This window comes from Calypte anna, chromosome 12 (assembly GCF_003957555.1).
Source record: "Calypte anna isolate BGI_N300 chromosome 12, bCalAnn1_v1.p, whole genome shotgun sequence".
NCBI classification, from domain to species: Eukaryota; Metazoa; Chordata; class Aves; order Apodiformes; family Trochilidae; genus Calypte; species Calypte anna.
Window position 1 is genome coordinate 9,745,236 of NC_044258.1, and position 16,867 is coordinate 9,762,102.

General features: G+C 50.4%; 1 protein-coding gene across 2 annotated transcripts; it reads left to right on the top strand.

The window, feature by feature from the left end:
• Window positions 1-6,328: 6,328 nt before the first annotated feature.
• On the top strand, window positions 6,329-16,406 carry GATA2 (GATA binding protein 2). 2 transcript variants are annotated; one of them, XM_030458704.1, is made up of 6 exons: window positions 6,329-6,468; window positions 6,992-7,470; window positions 8,179-8,778; window positions 11,469-11,647; window positions 14,652-14,777; window positions 15,643-16,378. In XM_030458704.1, exons 2-6 carry the CDS (start codon window positions 7,242-7,244, stop codon window positions 15,940-15,942), a joined length of 1,434 nt encoding a protein of 477 aa, XP_030314564.1. In that variant the 5' UTR covers window positions 6,329-6,468; window positions 6,992-7,241; the 3' UTR covers window positions 15,943-16,378. The 2 variants fall into 2 exon arrangements, with proteins under 2 accessions (XP_030314564.1, XP_030314565.1); XM_030458705.1 differs by having other exon boundaries at window positions 6,332-6,468; window positions 11,502-11,647; window positions 15,643-16,406.
• Window positions 16,407-16,867: the final 461 nt, after the last annotated feature.

The window sequence follows — 16,867 nt, forward strand, 5'->3', positions numbered from 1 at the left end:
GAAAGTTGCATTTCACCCAGGGCGGCCAAGCAGACACTTTCCGGAGACAGGGTGTGCAGAGCCCCGAGCCCCGCGCCCCCTCCCCACAGTCACATCCTATCTCCTCGCTCCCATTGTTGGCAGATTTGGGCATTAAAAAAACAAAAAGAAAAAAACAAAACAAAAAAAAAGATGCGAGGGTTTGTTCTGGCCCGGAAAGCCGGTGGGGCCCGGCCCCGCTCCCCCTGCACCTGCTTGCCGGGGAGTCCTCTCCGTCCCAGTCCCGTGCGGCAGCTTTACGGGGCTTTGCATGATTTAAAATTACCCAGCCTCATCGGGGACTGGGCTGCTCCTCTGCGCGGGCTCTTTCAACCCTCTCTCTCTGTCTTTTTTTTTTTTTTTTTTTTTTTTTTCCCCTGTTGTTCTTATATGAGCAAAGTTCCCCTCTTTATCCTCCTTATGCTTTGGGGTGCAGAGGCTGGAAGGCAAGAAACAAAAAATAATTATAAGCAACAAGGAGTGGAGCCTGCCTGGATTTCAGGCGATTTCAATAAGAAAAGCGATTGCACTAAGGGGAGTGCTGGTTTTAGTCGCGTGGATTGCTCTCCCCCAGAGCACGGAGCATCTTTATTAAAAGCAATTTTTTTTTTTTATTTTTAATTTTTTTTTCTCGGAAGTTTTAACTCCGGCCTGGTTCAAGCCCCGCGGTTCGCAGGGGAAAGGCAGCGTCGGGTGGGGTCGGTGCCGGGCATGAGACAAGCCCCGTTCCCTGTTCTGGGCTCAGTCTCACCCCAGTGAAGTTTTGCCTGCAGAGAAACAATTCAAACCTATAGACTCTTTGCTCTGTCCTACAACAGCTGCGGCCGAAATAACCTTTGAAAAAAACAAACCAAAACAAAACAAAAAAACCCCCCACAACAACAAAAAAGCAACCAACCAGAAAAAAAAAAATCACCAAATTTAAAGCAACCTCCTGGGAACGAAATCTTTTCTGGTAGTGCCTGAAAAAAAAAATTCATACCTTTTTCTGGAGAAAGGTGTGCGCGTGCAAACCTCCTCCCCCCACCCCGCACTCGTTTTTCTTTGTGAACTTGCAGAAAAAAGGCGTTGTTGTGGGCAGGCTGGGGTCGACTCGGGGCTTTTCCTCCCCTTTTCTTTGCAGCCGAGCGAGCCGCGGGGCTGCGGGGGCGGCAAACACCAGGGCAATTATAGACAAAGCACAGGTGGAGGTGTGTGCGGGAGCGGGCCAGGACGGACACTGGGACCGAAGGTTCCCAAGGTGGAGAATATACCCTGCAGAAATCGCCTGCGGGATGAGAAGGTAGCGAGGAGGCTTCTACAGTAGTAATAAAAATTTTTTACAAAGAAAAAAAAAGAGGAAAAGAGAAAAAAAAAAGTATTCCATGATTTATTCCCCGAGCCGCCTTTTTTTTTTTTTTTTTTTTTTTTTTTTTTTTTTTTTTTAATGCAGCCAAAATAGGGTCTTGTGGTTAAGAGGTAACTGTGTCATTTTATAACTGCTATTAGCAGCCATAAATACGTGCTAGTAACGCAGGGCAGGGGAGAAAAGAAAGCAGAGAGGAGACCAGACCAGAGGGAATGAAGCAGCGAAAAACGGGCAGAAAACAACAACTTCCCCTCACCAAAAAATCACACCCAAGGAAATAACCCCCGGGGAGGAGGGGGGAAAAGTGCTGCTGGCCGCGGTCGGTGCTGGCCGCCCGGGGGAGCGGGAGGAGGTCGCAGGTCTCCTACCTGCGGCCGGGCGGGAGGGAGCCGCTGGCATCGGGCGGATGATCCTGTACCTGCCGCGGTCCCCGGGGGCGGGAGGGTCGGGGCGATACGCCCACAGCCCGCCGCTGGCCCTCCCAGCCCCCTCCCCGCCGGCGGGCAGCCTGCCTCGGTGCTCACACACCGGCGGCAGTGAGTACCACGGCCCAGGGCTGAGCGCTTCTCTCCCTCTTTTTTTTCTTTCTTTTATTTTTTTTATCACGGAGTTTTTCCTGCCGTCCCTGCTTGAGGGTTACACTTAGAGGCTGACAGGGAGCCGAGGGGTGACACTGGAAGGTCGCTTTGGGAGGTCTCGAACCTCGGGACTCTTAGCGGGGTGAGCGTGGCCCCTTGGGGGGGTCTCCGGGGTCACCCCGGGAAGAGGGGTGACTGGAGGAAAGTTCCCCGGGAGCTGCGGGTCCGACCCAGCCTAACCCCGTTTGCTCAGGTACATTTTTCTCAGGTCCAAGCAGACAGGATTAGGGAACTAAAGAAAGAAAAAAAAAGAAAAAAAAAAAAAAAAAAAAAAAAAGAAACCCCACGCCAGGCGTGTAAATAAATATTCTGTGTGCACGGCCAGAGGATTTGTTTTGTGCCTTCGCCTCTGCCCGGGCATAGGTGTCAACTCCATCACATGGCGCTACTAACTGTTGCTAAAACATGTTGTCGTCTCCCCCTTTCCCCCCTTAAAGATATGACATCACTTGTCAATCAAATCAAAATAACCAGTTGTGCTTCCAGATCTGGGAAAGCTCCCTTATTAAAAAAGAAAGAAAATATGCGACAACAATATGAAGTTAATAAAACGGAGCCCGTTGTGCAGGGGGGGCGAAACGAGGGGAATTGGAGAGAAGAAGGTAAATGGGGATTTGGAAGGAGCGGGGGTGCTGGAGCCGGGGGCAGCGGGCGGACCCTCTCCCCGGAGGCTTGGCAGAAAATTGAGGGGAAAACTGCTTAACCAGCCGTGTGAAACGGGCTGCGGAGCGGAGCTAAGCTGCTCGCCTCCAGCAGCCACCGCGAGCTGCTGATGTTCCCGATGGGTGAATTAATTCAATTAAAAAAACAGCCGTGCCGCCGGGACATTTAGAGGCCGAGACCGGAGCCAGTAGCCTGTTCGCCAGTCGTAGGCTGTGGGGACAGGACACGGCGGAAAAAAAACTCCCAAAACAACAACAAAAAAACCAAACAAACACAAAATAAAGTAAAAGCTTGCAATTTGGCTATCTAGAAGATCCTCCCGCTCAACCACGGCATTTCAATCTCTCTCTCGGCAGAAATCGTTCATCCCTGATGGAGAGGTCATTTATTTCTGCAAAGGGTTTTAATGGGAGGGGAGTTGCAAAACGCGAAATGTGGGTGCTAGGGCAGGCACCAGCGGCAGTGTCAGCACCCCGGCGAGGGGAGGGGGCAGACAGCCGGACCCCCGGCTCCAGGCGGAGGGCGGGCGCCGGGCGGGGGCCCGGCCCGAGGCAGCGCGGCCGCCAACGCTGCCCGCTCGCCCCTTTTGTTTTGCTTCGCTTGCCGGCCCCCGGGTAACCCGAGACGGGGGCTTCAGGGAGCCCTAGCCGGGCAGCACCGGGGTCTGCCTCGCCATAAATCAAGCTGCCTGATTAATCTTTACAATTTGTCTTTTAAAACAAACACGAACGAATTATCAGCTCGTTAACTGCGATTTTTATCACCTGCCTAAAACAAACAGCCCACCCCACTCTTCCCTCCCCCCCCACCCCAAAAAAAAAAATAATATCCCGGCCCCGTGCTGATGGCAGCCGGGCAATAATTGAAACATCCATATTAATTAATAAGGGCGATGTGAGGCGCTTGGCTGGGAGCTGAGGACGGCGGGGCCGGGGTCATCGAAGCTGACCACCGCCCTGCCGCAGCGGAACGGACCCCCAGGCACGGTGCACCCCGGCATCCTCTGGGGTAGAGTGAGCCGTGGGGAAACCTACCTGCAGACTCCTGCGTTTGTTTTATAGTGGTCCATTAAACACAAAACAAAGCAAAACAAAACAAAACAACAGTCCATTTTGGGAAAATATTTGGGTGATTTTGCTGGGTTTTCTTAGTACACGTAGAATGCAAATCGCAGCGGACGCGGAGACAGAAGCCGGATTTTTAGAAAGCTGGTTTGTTTCTCTCTCTGCCTCCTAACTTTCCTTTATTTTTACTTTTTTTTTTTTTTGCTTTGCTTTGCTTTGCTTTGTTTCCCTTTCCTCCCTGGCACCTCCGGCCTAAGCCGCTCGGGCACGCTCTGCCGCGGGCAGGCAGCTCCGCAGCGCGGCGGGCACTTGCCTTACCGAGCCCCGGCCCCTTTCCCACCAAGCCCGGCCCTGCGCCTCTTCCCGGCCTGCCCGGGCCAACCAGACCGTCCCGAGAGAAGCCGGCTCCACGTCCCCTTCCGCACCCGGCAGCTGACAGCGGAGATGTAGCCCGCCTCTTGCGACCCCCTCCCCCCGGCGGCAGGAGGGGGCGAGGGGCGCCGCGGTCCCGGCGCCGTCGCGCAGCCTCGAGGGCAGGGAGCCGAGGGGAAGCAGGGCAACCCGAGCTTTGGGTGCAGGAGGCCGGCCCAGGAAAGGATGCAGGGAGAGAGGGGAGCAATGCTAGGTCCCCCTGCTCCAGCCTCTAGTGTCCTCAAACCCGGCCCCGCTTCCCCCCCGCTGTGGTTCCCCCACCAGGGAAGATTGCGCTGGGGGGGCCCCTGGGGGGAGGTCTGGGGCGACAATAGGTAGTGGTGGAAAAACAGTTAGGGAAGGAGCCCCGTGTCGCTCTGGGCAGACGGGATCGGCAGCGAGGAAAGGGAGTTTTATTATTATTACCGTCATCATTATTATTATTATTATTATGAAAAAAAAAAAAAAGTTCATTTCCTGGCGAATTTGGCAGTGGCGGGTGACGTCAGAGCCCCGGCGTCGTAGTGACTGGGGCGGCTGGGCTGGGGGAGGCCGGCTCCAGCTCCCAGCCCCCAGCGCTGATCGCCGAGGGGGCGGCCCTCGGGGCAGCAGCATCCTCAGGCCGCCCCGTTCCCCACGGCATCCCCTCGGCGGGGCCCGGCACAACCCGCACGGTACCGACCGGTTCCCACCGCTCCTTCCCTGGCCGCACCGTTGGGCTGGAGCTAGGGCCGCTCCCCGACACCCCTTGCCCAGCTCCCCGACATCCCGGGGCGGGGGGCGGTTTCCCCACGCAGCCTCCAGGATGGAGGCTTAAGGGATTGCGATCAGTTTTCTTCTTCCCCGAAAGGAGCGGCTGAGGAACGGGAGGGGAGCGTCTAGAAAACGGGACCTGCAGCAGCGCCGGGTCGTACTCTGAGAGAGTCGGTTGAGACTTTCTCATTATTAATTTTTTCCGTCTCAAAAGCGGACGGGTTTATCCACACCTACGGGGGTGGCAAAGCCCGATCCGCGTCCCAGCTACAGCAGCGCCGCAAACTCCCCAGAAAACGCCTGTTGAGCCGGGCTGAGCCTCACCTCCCCGGTCCAAAGCACACATGTATTTGTTTGCAAATATTAAAACTGTGGTGTTTGTTTTGTTAAAAAAACAAAAAAATAAACAAACAAACAAAAAAAGGGAGACAGGGGAAAAAGTGGGATCCCGCTGCCTCAGCCCCGCCGGGGAGGCTGTAGCCGTCCCCCAGGCGCCCTTCTGCCCCGGATCGGCTCGGTTCCCCGGGCCTGGCCGTTCACTGCCGTAGCCGCCAGCAAACGCAGAGCGGGCCCAGGCACTGCAGGCCGGGGAGCTGGGCAGGATCTCTCTGTGCCCCGCAGTCTGCCCGGGACGGCACTGCACGGAGGGCAGCGCTGCTCGGAGCGGCCCTGCTGCTCGGGCCCTCCTCGCCGTGCCGGCCCCCGGGGCCAGCAGGGAGCCTCGAATTTATTTGTTTTTCTTTCCTTTTTTCTTTCTTTTATTTTTTTTTTTTTTTTTTTCCTTCCCCAGTTCAGCCAGCTATTTCAAAGTAACGTGATGGGAACGACCACGCTGGGGTTTGTCCTGCTCTCGGCTGTGCGCTGCTGTGCCTGATTTAGGGGATTTAAAGCGTATTTATCTCCTCAGTGCCGATTTCCATTCCTCCTCCCAGCTCCGGGCATCCCGGCGGCGGCACTGGGATCACCCGTCGGAGCCGGGGCCTTCCCGCACTTCGTTTTCACCCGCCCGCTCCCTCCCCGCACTCCCCGGCGGGACCCCCCCTATTTTGCCGTCCCCGCCCCGCAGGGGCGTGCAGCTTTCGGGCGGGGAAAGCCCCCACGGCGCTGCCCGGAGGGGATGCTGCGGGCGGGGGGAGGGGGTCTGTGCCGTGCTCTCCCCCCCACCTCACACCCCCGGGCCGGCTCTGTTTGGGGCCGGGGGTGCGGTTGGGGGCGGTGTGGGGCGGCGGGATTGGCTGGCCCGGCCGCCGGCCCTGCGCGCCCCGGCCCGTCTGCGGCGCCGCGGCCAGCTGGCGCCAGCGCTCATATAGGATGCGCGGGGATGGGACCGAGCCGGCCAGAGCAGCGGCTTTGCCATCTGAGTAACACCCTCCCATCCAGCCTCCTCCCGCGCTCACGCTGCTTTCTCCCCCCTCGCTTTTTTTTTTTTTTTTTCTTAATAATATTTTTTAAATTATACTTACTCTTTCACCCCTCCCTTTCCCTCTCCCCCCCCCCCATTACGGCAGTCGCATCCTCCACGCAGGCATCCATCACCACCCACCCCACGGAGGCAGCCTGCCTCCTGCCCCGGGTAAGTGTAGGGCGCGGGGGGGCCGCCGCGACGCTGCCAGGGCGCACTCGCTCTTTTCGCGTTACAATCTTCTCCCCCCTCTTCTCCTTCTATACCCCCTCTTTCTTTCTCCCCTCCTTTTCCTTTTGTGTCAGTTGGAGTTCTTGCTAGAGCTACGCTGTATTAAATCAGCTATTCTTCCTTTTTTACCCCTCTTTTGTAGCCAGCTGGAAAAGCTCCTGTTGACGTTTGTAGCGACAGCGGGGAGGGAAAAAAGGAAGCTTTTTGCTTTTTTTTTCTTTTTTTTTTTTTTTTTTTTTTTTTGGTAAAGAGTTTGAAATGGGATCTCTGTTTATTTTGTGGGGCAATGAGCAGGGAGGGCGCAAGACGAGAAATTTAGGAGAGAGGATATTTTTGGAAGGGGGGGGGGATTCGCTTTCCCCTCCTCATCCATTTACCGCTGGGAAAAGAAGCCGGTGGGAAGCTCGGCGCGCAGCGCACACCAGGTCTGCCGAAACTTTAACCCGCCCGTCTCTCCCTACAGGTGCTGACCCGGACCTGCCTCTGCCACCCGCCTGGTGTACAGAGGGACACGCTGACTTCGGGGTTCCTCCCCCACCCTTCCGAGACCGCATTCCACCCACCCAGGGGTTTTCTTTCTTAAGAAAAGCCACCCCATCTCCCAAAACCCACCAGCGGCGCCAAAAGCCACCTCCCCGAGCAGCACCACCCACCCCCCCAGAGAGGGCCGCTCGCTCCTGGTCAGGGGTGGGTGGGAGGGGAGGCCCGAGGCCATGGAGGTGGCCACGGACCAGCCTCGCTGGATGGCCCACCACGCCGTGCTCAACGGGCAGCATCCCGAGAGCCACCATCCCGGACTGGCTCACAACTACATGGAACCAGCGCAGCTCCTACCTCCAGATGAAGTCGATGTCTTCTTCAATCACCTGGACTCCCAGGGCAACCCTTACTACGCCAATTCTGCCCATGCCCGGGCCAGGGTCTCCTACAGCCAGGCACACGGTAAATCAGCACCCGTTGCCTTCCTTGGCACCCCCGGCTCCTTCCCCGCCCGCCGCCGCCTGCGCTCCCCGGGCCCCTCCGTGTCCTGCCGGGAGGAGAGGAGCTCCGCTCGGGGGCCGCTTCGGTGTGACGGAAGGGGGAAAAGAGATTAAAAAACCGGGATAGATTAGGAGGCACGGGTGGATTTTAACCCCAGACATAACCAAGGACTGGCGGAGAGGAGGGAAAGAAAGGGGGGAGGTGAGAGAGGAAGGGGAAATAGTGTGCGCACAGGCTAAAACTTCTCAGATACGGCTACTTCCCGGATGCAAAATACAAACCGATTCTAATCGGCGATGGATTTTATTTGAGGGTGTTTTCAGAAGCCGAAGAGAGTGTGTTGTACCAGCTCAGAAGACAGAGCAGAAACGGGTTTGCTGCTTATTGCCAGGGGTGGGGGGGAGGAAATGGGGTGCTTCAACTCTTGCACCGGGTGGCCGGGTCCCCCCTCCGCCCATCGCTCCTTTTTGCTGGGCTTGCTGTTAATCCCCTCAGAGGGGATGGGGCAAAAGAGCTGTCACGCCAGTCTGGCTGCTGTTATCCGGGTTGTGAAATCTCTTCCCCACTCCCGGCTCCTCTCCCGCTGCCGGAGGAACGGGGAGCTCCGGGGGCTGGGGAACTTCCCAAAGCCGCCCCGAGCTGATCCCAAATGCTCTTGTGTTCCTACAGCCCGCCTGACCGGGAGTCAAATGTGTCGGCCTCATCTTATCCATAGCCCCGGAATCCCTTGGCTGGACAGCAGCAAGGCGGCACTGTCTGCCCATCACCACAACCCCTGGACCGTCAACCCCTTCACCAAGACTCCCCTGCACCCCTCGGCGGCCGGAGCACCTGGGGCTATCTCGGTGTACCCAGGCAGCAGCACCTCCAGCACCGCCTCCGTCTCATCACTCACCCCGGCCTCTCACTCCGGCTCCCACCTCTTCGGCTTCCCCCCGACCCCTCCCAAGGAAGTATCCCCGGACCCCAACTCCACCAGCGCTGCCTCCCCTTCCTCCTCTGCCGGGGCCCGGCAGGAGGACAAAGACAGCATCAAATACCAAGTGTCGCTGTCGGACGGGATGAAGATGGAGAGCGCCAGCCCGCTCAGGAGCAGCCTCACCAGCATGGGTGCCCAACCATCCACCCACCACCCCATCCCCACGTACCCTTCCTATGTGCCGGCTGCCCACGACTACAGCAGCAGCCTCTTTCACCCCGGCAGCTTCCTGGGGGGGCCCGCATCCAGCTTCACCCCCAAGCCGCGGAGCAAGGCCAGGTCCTGTTCGGGTAAGTGTCCTGCGCTGTTGTGTGCCCCGTCCCACAGTGGCTGTACCTCGGGGTGGAAGGGCCGGGGTGTGTGTGAGTGGTGTGGCTGGGTGTCTGGGGGGTGAGGATGCAGGCTGCTGTGAGGCAGGGTGCTTTTGTCAGCTCTCCCTGGAACAGGGGGACAGGTGGCTGCCTGCCTCCTGGACTGTTAAACTGGGAAATTGAGCTTGCCCCCCAGGCTTCTATGGGTGCCAGTGCATCCAGCGGGGCCCCTGAGTCAATGGACAGGGTGCCGGAGGGGCCAAGGGACACAGGGACCGGTGCAGCGTGAGGTGGCAGATCGAGTCGTACAGACAGGGATTTATACGAGGGAAACAAAAAATCTCCCTCGGAGAAAAGCTGGCCTCGGCCACCCGAGGGGTTCAGGCCCGACCCTGCTCCCCCAAGTCATTAACCACCCCCTGCCAGTTTACAGGTGGGGATTTTCTAGCCATAGGGATTTCTCCCTGACTAATTTCCACATCTTTTCATTACCACGAACCAAGGCCCCAGTGCAGGATGAAAGCGAAACTTACCCGGCCGGTCCGCTTCAAATCGCTGAGGGCCTTTACTTCCTTCACGTTCTACAGGAGCAAAAGTTCAAATATAGTTTACATACCAGTGAGAAAGACTAAAGTGTCCAGTTATCGCTAACTTACTCCAGCTTAATTTTAACTAGAATATACCCCTCACCCTCCCTCCCCCCTGCCCCGCTCTCAACCAGACATATCTCTGCTTCCAAGACTGACTTCGGACCTTTCTGAGCTCAGAACTTTTCCCTGCATTTCTTCCTAAAAGTGCCCTCTTAGTAAATTAGGTGATGGGCAGTGGTTTGCTCCCTCTTTGAAATCACAGTAATTGTACAACTAGGCAGACGAATGAAGACAATTTGTATAATTCCACTAACCTTCCTGCTTTAACATCCTCAGCCGTGGATGGAAATGAAACTAAGAATGAGACTGAATTTTGATAGACCTTTAAAACTAAATAGCTACATATGTTTTTGTCTGTGCATTCTTGTATGTCATTGCACATCTATGCTTACAAATACACCGCATGCATTTATTTTTAAAGTAGGCAGTAATTAGAAATACGAGCTCTTACGAGTTTTGCAACAAAAGTATCAGCTACTTTACAAGCGCATCAGCTCTGTTCCAAATGTCTCCTCTGAGAGGAAAAGCCACCCTCCCTCTGCCATTATTTGAATACTGTTGCTACCATGTATTTTCTATGCCCACGTTTTTCTAGTAGTGCAGAGAGCAGTGAGAAAAGGCAACGAGAAGCCCCAGCCTCCCGAGCTTAGGAACAGATTCAAGACCCAGATCTCTGAAGATAAAGGGATCTCGAGTAGCTCTTTTATTTTTTGTCCCGTGATTGCCGATGATTTTATTAGATGGGGGAAGTGCGGAGCTTTTTTTGTTTTGTTTTATGGTGGGTGTTGGGTTTTGGTTGTTTTGTTGTTTTTGGGGTTTTCTTCTGTAAGGGAGCCCCCTGCGCAAGGAACTGGGGAAAGTTCGTGACCACTCAGTGTTTTTGTAGGAAAACTAAGACTCACGACACGACGACTCCTGCAGCTTCCTGCCCTAGGAGGGACAAAAGCTACAAATGCAGTGCTGCAGAGCTCCCCTCATTTTTCACTGTAGACTGTGTTGTTTAAAAGCCACCCACTCCCTAGATTAAAGGAGACACAAGCCCCGCTGAACTCAACATGGCCTGCTTCAGTTATTAGCAAAAAGAATTTCCTCTCCAGTTAAATACTGTTGGATTTGCATAAACTATATTAAGAGATATTTCTATATTAAGCAGACCTGCCCTCGAACCATCAGAGACAAATGAACTTTTAGCAGAGAGATTTCCAAGGCAGACACAGATATCTAGGAGTTACATGCTGGGTTTTAATAAGAGCCCTTCTACAATCCCGTGTTTCCCACATTGTGCTACTAAAACTAATAATGAAGCAGTAATATGGTAAACTGTTCCTTACTAAATCCAAACTGTATTGTTGAAAAATTACAGAAATGGAAAAGAACTGAAAGCCTGTTTTTTACAGTTAATTCCAGAGTGCTTGCTGAAACTGAACTTTTTCAAAGACCAGTATTAACCGTGTTTTTCTGCCTTTAGAACAAAAATAATAACTGAGCCTTTGGCATTCTGTACCCATTCCCAATCTGCTCAGTTTTACTTTTTCATCCCCTAGCATTAGTGACAAAAAGGAAATTGAAGAATGGGAGGGGGTGGTGTCTTTCTGCTTAGATTTAATTCTTGAAAACCTCTTTCTCTGACTTCATCATGTTGAGTGCTTGCAGGTGTGTGTCAGTGTACACGTGTATGTGTGTATTTGGGGCAGAACACAGGATCTATCAGAGTGCAACAGATACAGGAGGGGAGCGGTGCCCAGCACAGATTAGAGGAGTTCTCATTACTGAAACGATAACTTCCATCTGACACAATAAAAGTGTCACTCTCTCTCACCTTACAGAGAGAGCTGCCTATTTCTGATTGTGACATGAAATACTCACTGGAGTCTGGGTGCTCTCAAATCACGGAGTTCCTTGCTGCATGTGCTGTAGATGTCACTGCTGTCTGACTGTGCTTGAATTAACAGTCTGTTTTGACTTCTGGAAAATGCCTAAAGGACAATGCAAAAAGCTTTTGTGAATTTGTTTTTAAAGAAAGAAATCCGGTTTCTTCGTGTTTCCATTTAGAAGGCAGAGAGTGTGTGAACTGTGGAGCAACTGCTACCCCTCTCTGGAGAAGAGACGGCACCGGGCATTACCTGTGTAACGCCTGCGGGCTCTACCACAAAATGAACGGTCAAAACCGACCTCTCATTAAACCCAAACGAAGGCTGGTAGGTGGCTCTCTTTCTCCTGGCTTTGGGGATAAATCAGGCACAGGGGACCACACGCAGGCACAAGCAAACGGTGTCTCACCTCTGCTCAGCCCTGCGCCAAGCTGAGCTGTACTGTACATGGGGGTCAGTCACGTCGAGGTCACTGCTGTGCCTCGGGGCAAATCCCCCCCTCCCCCAGCCCCGGAATCCCCGGCTCGGCTCAGACCACCGTGCCCCGAGCACACCTCCGTCCCGAGGCTCCCTGCTGCTCACTGTGTGTGTGGGATATCTGGGATATCGTGTACCCGTCTCCCCCCGTTTATCCTCAGATGACAGCTTTTAATTTAATTCCTCATTTATTTGGCCTCTTGGGACATTTTCAATGCATATCGGGAGCGAAAGGGTTATGAGCATGAATGTCCTCCACAGTGTACTAAAAAAGAAGTTCCAGCTCCTTAAAAGCAAAACAAATCAGATGAGTCAAAGCTACTGCTCCCTACTTCATAATTATTTGTTTAAAAGCCATGAAGTAATTTTCACTCTTATATTCTCTGGCAATATTAATATTGGTTCCCTCCCCAGACAATCCCCTACTGTTTCAAAAAAAAAAATTCTATTATTTTTCCATGGAGTCACCTATGCTTTGTATTTTCATTTGAGTGATTTTAAAAAAATGTCCTTTCTAAGCTCCTGGTAGTAGTTTCCTATCCGGATATCTGTACGTTAAAGATAAGGAAACTTTGTGTATCTGTTTCCTGACTCTAAAAGCTTTAGAGAGTTTCTATAGGCAAGCCTTGCCAGTCATGCTTGCTGTTTTGAAATTTCTAATACACTCTACTCCACAAATAATGCGTAAAATGCTAAGAATAATAAATATATTTTTTGGAGCTTTGTGATTTATGATGCCCCAAGTCTCTTAGCTGTTCGTGGGCACGTTTCAATGGGGTTTGGAGAGCAGAAAATCGGCATTACTGCTCTAACACTGGGATGGGATACAGAAGATGTCTGTCTGAGTCAGAATTTCAACTATGCAAGCTTCCTAATGACTTGCCTTCTAAAGTGACTGACATATAGAAAAATGTTAAGACAACAGTGTAACATTATGGTCTCTCAAGCTCAAGTGCTTTCCAGTCTGAATGGGACAGGCATAGTTGAGTATCAGCAAGCCATCTCAATTATGCAAAAATAGGTCTCCACCTTCCAGCCTGTTGGGAGACTGTTATACTTAGCTCACTGTGAGGGATTTGGGGGGCACTAGAGGTTTTCTTTAGTTAATTTATTTTAATGTTTTGTTTTAATTGATTTACAACTTTGTTTATTGCCCCTTTTTCCACTGTAGTTTGCTTGTTTGCAGGGGAGAGGAGATGGCCATCTTTGGGAATTTGTTCATCTGACATGCAATAGCAAAGTGATCGTATTAATAATGTCAGTGTTTGGAAGTCTGGCATTAATTGTGTTTGGGTTGCATGAGTGTACTTGCAGTAGGGGGTACCCTCTCTTTCTGCTTTTGGCCTGTTCTCACAGGCGAGTAAGGGACTGAAATATATGAGTCTCACAGGGCCTGATTCTTGCCTAAAGCTGCTGGGCTGTCCATCAGCTTTGGGAAAGTTACCAAGGGCCATGGCGTAAATCGGGAGAGAACAAAACTTGGTTCTCCTCTTTTGCCAGCTGAGCTGGTCCATGCTTTGGGCGGCACCAGTGGAGCCATCGGGCAGGGAAGGGCACAAAATTCTCCTTTGGGAAACCCACTGTTCTGGGATTTGCAGAGATGCCCCCCACACATTAACCCACTTCAGCCAGTGGCTCTCAGTGGCTAATTGGAAAAACACCCAAGGAGTAAGGCCCTGGGGAAATTACCACAATTGATATGCATTAGAAAATAAAGTCAGGTAATTCAAGAAGAGAAAATACAGAGTCCTCAGCATTAATCCAATTGCACAAAATGGACTGTATTTTGACCACTTTCAGTGGCAGGGCAGATGCTTTCTAATACAAAATTATTTCCCAAAATATGGGGTGCAGTTAATTTGCTCATAACACTGCTTATGGTAGCATGCTTGCACAAAGAATGCATTATTGTGGGGTCTGCTAGACATGGGCCTATCAAGAAACAACTGGCTGCCTGCTGTTCTACTTTTCCTGTTCTTGTTTTGCGAGGTGGGTGAATGTTTAAACATTTTTCTTTCTCCCCACCTTGGCCTCAGTAGAACAATAGTTTTAGAAAGGGTGGTAGATTTTGGGTGGTTTTGCTTGGTTTTTTTTACGATAGTTGTTTGAGGGCTTGTCAGCCAAGAAGCTGAGTAAGGACAGAGGCAGCTGATGGGTCAGTGGAATCATTGCTGCAAGGCATGAAATTTGGTTTGCTAAATATTTAAAGAAAGTTGGAGCCGGTTTTGTTTTCTCCCTTTCATTTGTAAATGGAAACTGAATTTTCAGTGATGGCTCTGATAAATACTGCACCCAGTTAAGTAATGCAGTTGGTTTTCTTTTGTATCCATCTTTCAAGGACAAGAATAGGGGTAAAAAAAATAAATATCACATTCTTTGAGATCATCCCCTCTTTTCAAACCCAGTCCCGAGACTGGCACAAATTAAATTTAATAATTCAAATAATTTAAATAATTTAAATAATAATAATAATAATAAAGACAAATACATTTCATGACACCTTCTAGAATCCTGCCACAGGAAAACCTAAAGCCTGAACAAATCAGATACCATTTTCCCTTCTAGAATTTTTGTTTGTGGAGTTAGATGCAGTGTTTCTCTCCACACAGACCCTGCACACACAGTAACACGGGGCTTGAAGCTGCAGTCCACATAGGATAATATTTGAATTTTAAATAAAACAACCCTAACAGCTACAAAATATAAAACTGCCAGAAGCTTTCCTTCATCTCTGATGCCATGTAAATCTTAGTTAACTTAGTTCTACCCAACCTAAACATTGTGTCCAACTTGACCTTTCTCACGATCTTCCTCATCCTGGCAATACATTTAATTTTCTTTTTCTTTTGGTTAGTCAGCGGCTAGGAGAGCAGGGACTTGTTGTGCCAACTGTCAGACAACCACCACGACCTTATGGCGACGCAATGCAAACGGGGACCCAGTTTGTAATGCCTGTGGACTCTACTATAAATTGCACAATGTGAGTATTTACTCATCTCATGTGTCTCTGCTTGCCTAGCCAGGATTGATGTCTTAACTGCATGGTGTGCACCAGGCTTTTATTGGTTTCAGGGTTTTGGTTGTTGTTTTATTCCTTCCCTTGTCTCTAAGGTTCCCCTGGGAAGTGACAGCCATTCTTTGGCGGCATAGTGATGCTAAGTTCAGTGACACTACAATGTATCAGCTTGGCTTCTAACGCTTGGGCAAAATCAGACAAAATAGAGCTACCACACTTGTTTTTAACTAAGTGGGTTTTGTGTGCTGCTTCCCTCCAGAAACACAGAGCCCATTTGAAATGCTCTCTGTGCAAAAATTAATCCTGACAGAACATTTTCGCTTTTTTTTTTTTTTTTTTTCCCTTTCAAAATAATAATATCTAAGTTTTTGTCTTACTATATTTTTTTCAAAAAGAAATTAATCTTCAGCAGGAATCTCATGACAGGTTAGAACAGTATTTAAACTGTAAGTAACAGGGGTTACTGGTACAAGATAGCTCATGTCTCAGGATTATATTTGGGTCAACGTGTGCCTCCTAGTTTGATCTCTTCTATTAGAAAATGAATGAGGACTGAGAGTAAGCCTACGGGAAAGAGAGTCATCAGCTGCCAGATTCAGTTCAATTTGTTTTTCATGTCTAGAGTTTTTTGTGTGAGGTTTTATTAAACAAATCAATATAAACAAGTTCTGCAGGGAGAAATACCTTTTTTTTTTTTTTTTTTTTTTTTTTTTTTGTCCAGAAAAAGGTCTCCATCCAGGAAAAACACATGGGGGCTGTCCAAATATTTTCATTTTTGCACAATAAGGTCATTTTGTCTGCATGAGCCTGATTTTCTCATTTCTTGCAGGTGAACAGGCCTCTGACCATGAAAAAGGAAGGAATTCAGACCAGGAATAGGAAAATGTCCAACAAATCAAAGAAAAGCAAGAAAGGCTCCGAGTGTTTTGAGGAACTGTCCAAGTGCATGCAGGAGAAATCCTCTCCCTTCAGCGCTGCTGCCCTTGCTACTCACATGGCACCCATGGGGCATTTGCCACCTTTCAGCCACTCTGGACACATCCTACCAACACCTACCCCCATCCACCCATCTTCCAGCATCTCATTTGGACATCCACACCCATCCAGCATGGTTACAGCCATGGGATAAAACCTGATGACCAAGAGACCCACCCAAGAGATTAAGAACATGGGGTTTTGCCTAAGACAACACCAAGTAAGAATATATTCTGCCTAGAGGAGAACGTAGGGATGGCAAAAGGGAATCTTTCCTCCCATGTGATGTAACTCTTAATGCTGGACTAAAACCTTGCAAATAATGGGTCTTCTGCAGAAATGTGTAGTGGTGCCTGTAATGCACTTTGCCCCCTCAGGTATAAGAAAAAGAACTCACCTGTTCGATACTTAATGTTCCAGCAGGAAGCAAAAGGTGGCAGAAGCTGAAGGAAAAGGCTTGGAACTGGCTTTCCTTTTTCTCTCTTTGTGATTACTGTGAATACTGTAAAGAGATATAAGCAGCCTCCCAGGATGCAGCCGGCTCACTGGAAGCCAGACATGCTGGATTTCTATCATGGACATTGTTTGGGGTGGGGAAAAAAAAGAAAGAAAAAAAAATAGAAAAAACCAAAAAAAAAAAAAGGGAAAAAAAAGGACAACTTTATAAAAATGTAATTTTTAAAATGAAATCAAACAAACTCATATTTATTTTGCTCTTGTGTTCCACAAAAAGCTTCAACCCCTCTGATTGCATGTTTTTGTGCTGTTGTTTGCAATGGCTTCCCTGTATGAAATCCTGCCTTCAAAACAAGAGGGAGAAACGTGTTCAGCAGCCCCCTTGGATTAGCTCCATGTATCTTCCATGCCAAAATATCTGCTAGGAAGGGGAAAACATTGTGGGGGCAACAAAGCAGAAATATAGCTGTAATACAGGATTTTATTGTACCCAATTGTACCCAAGATGGTGATTATTTTGACACAATTTCTTCATTCTTTTCCCTAACACAAAAGATTTCTTTTAAAAAAAGGAGCCCACTCTCAACTACTCTATTATTTCCCCAAAACAGACAGCTAGATCA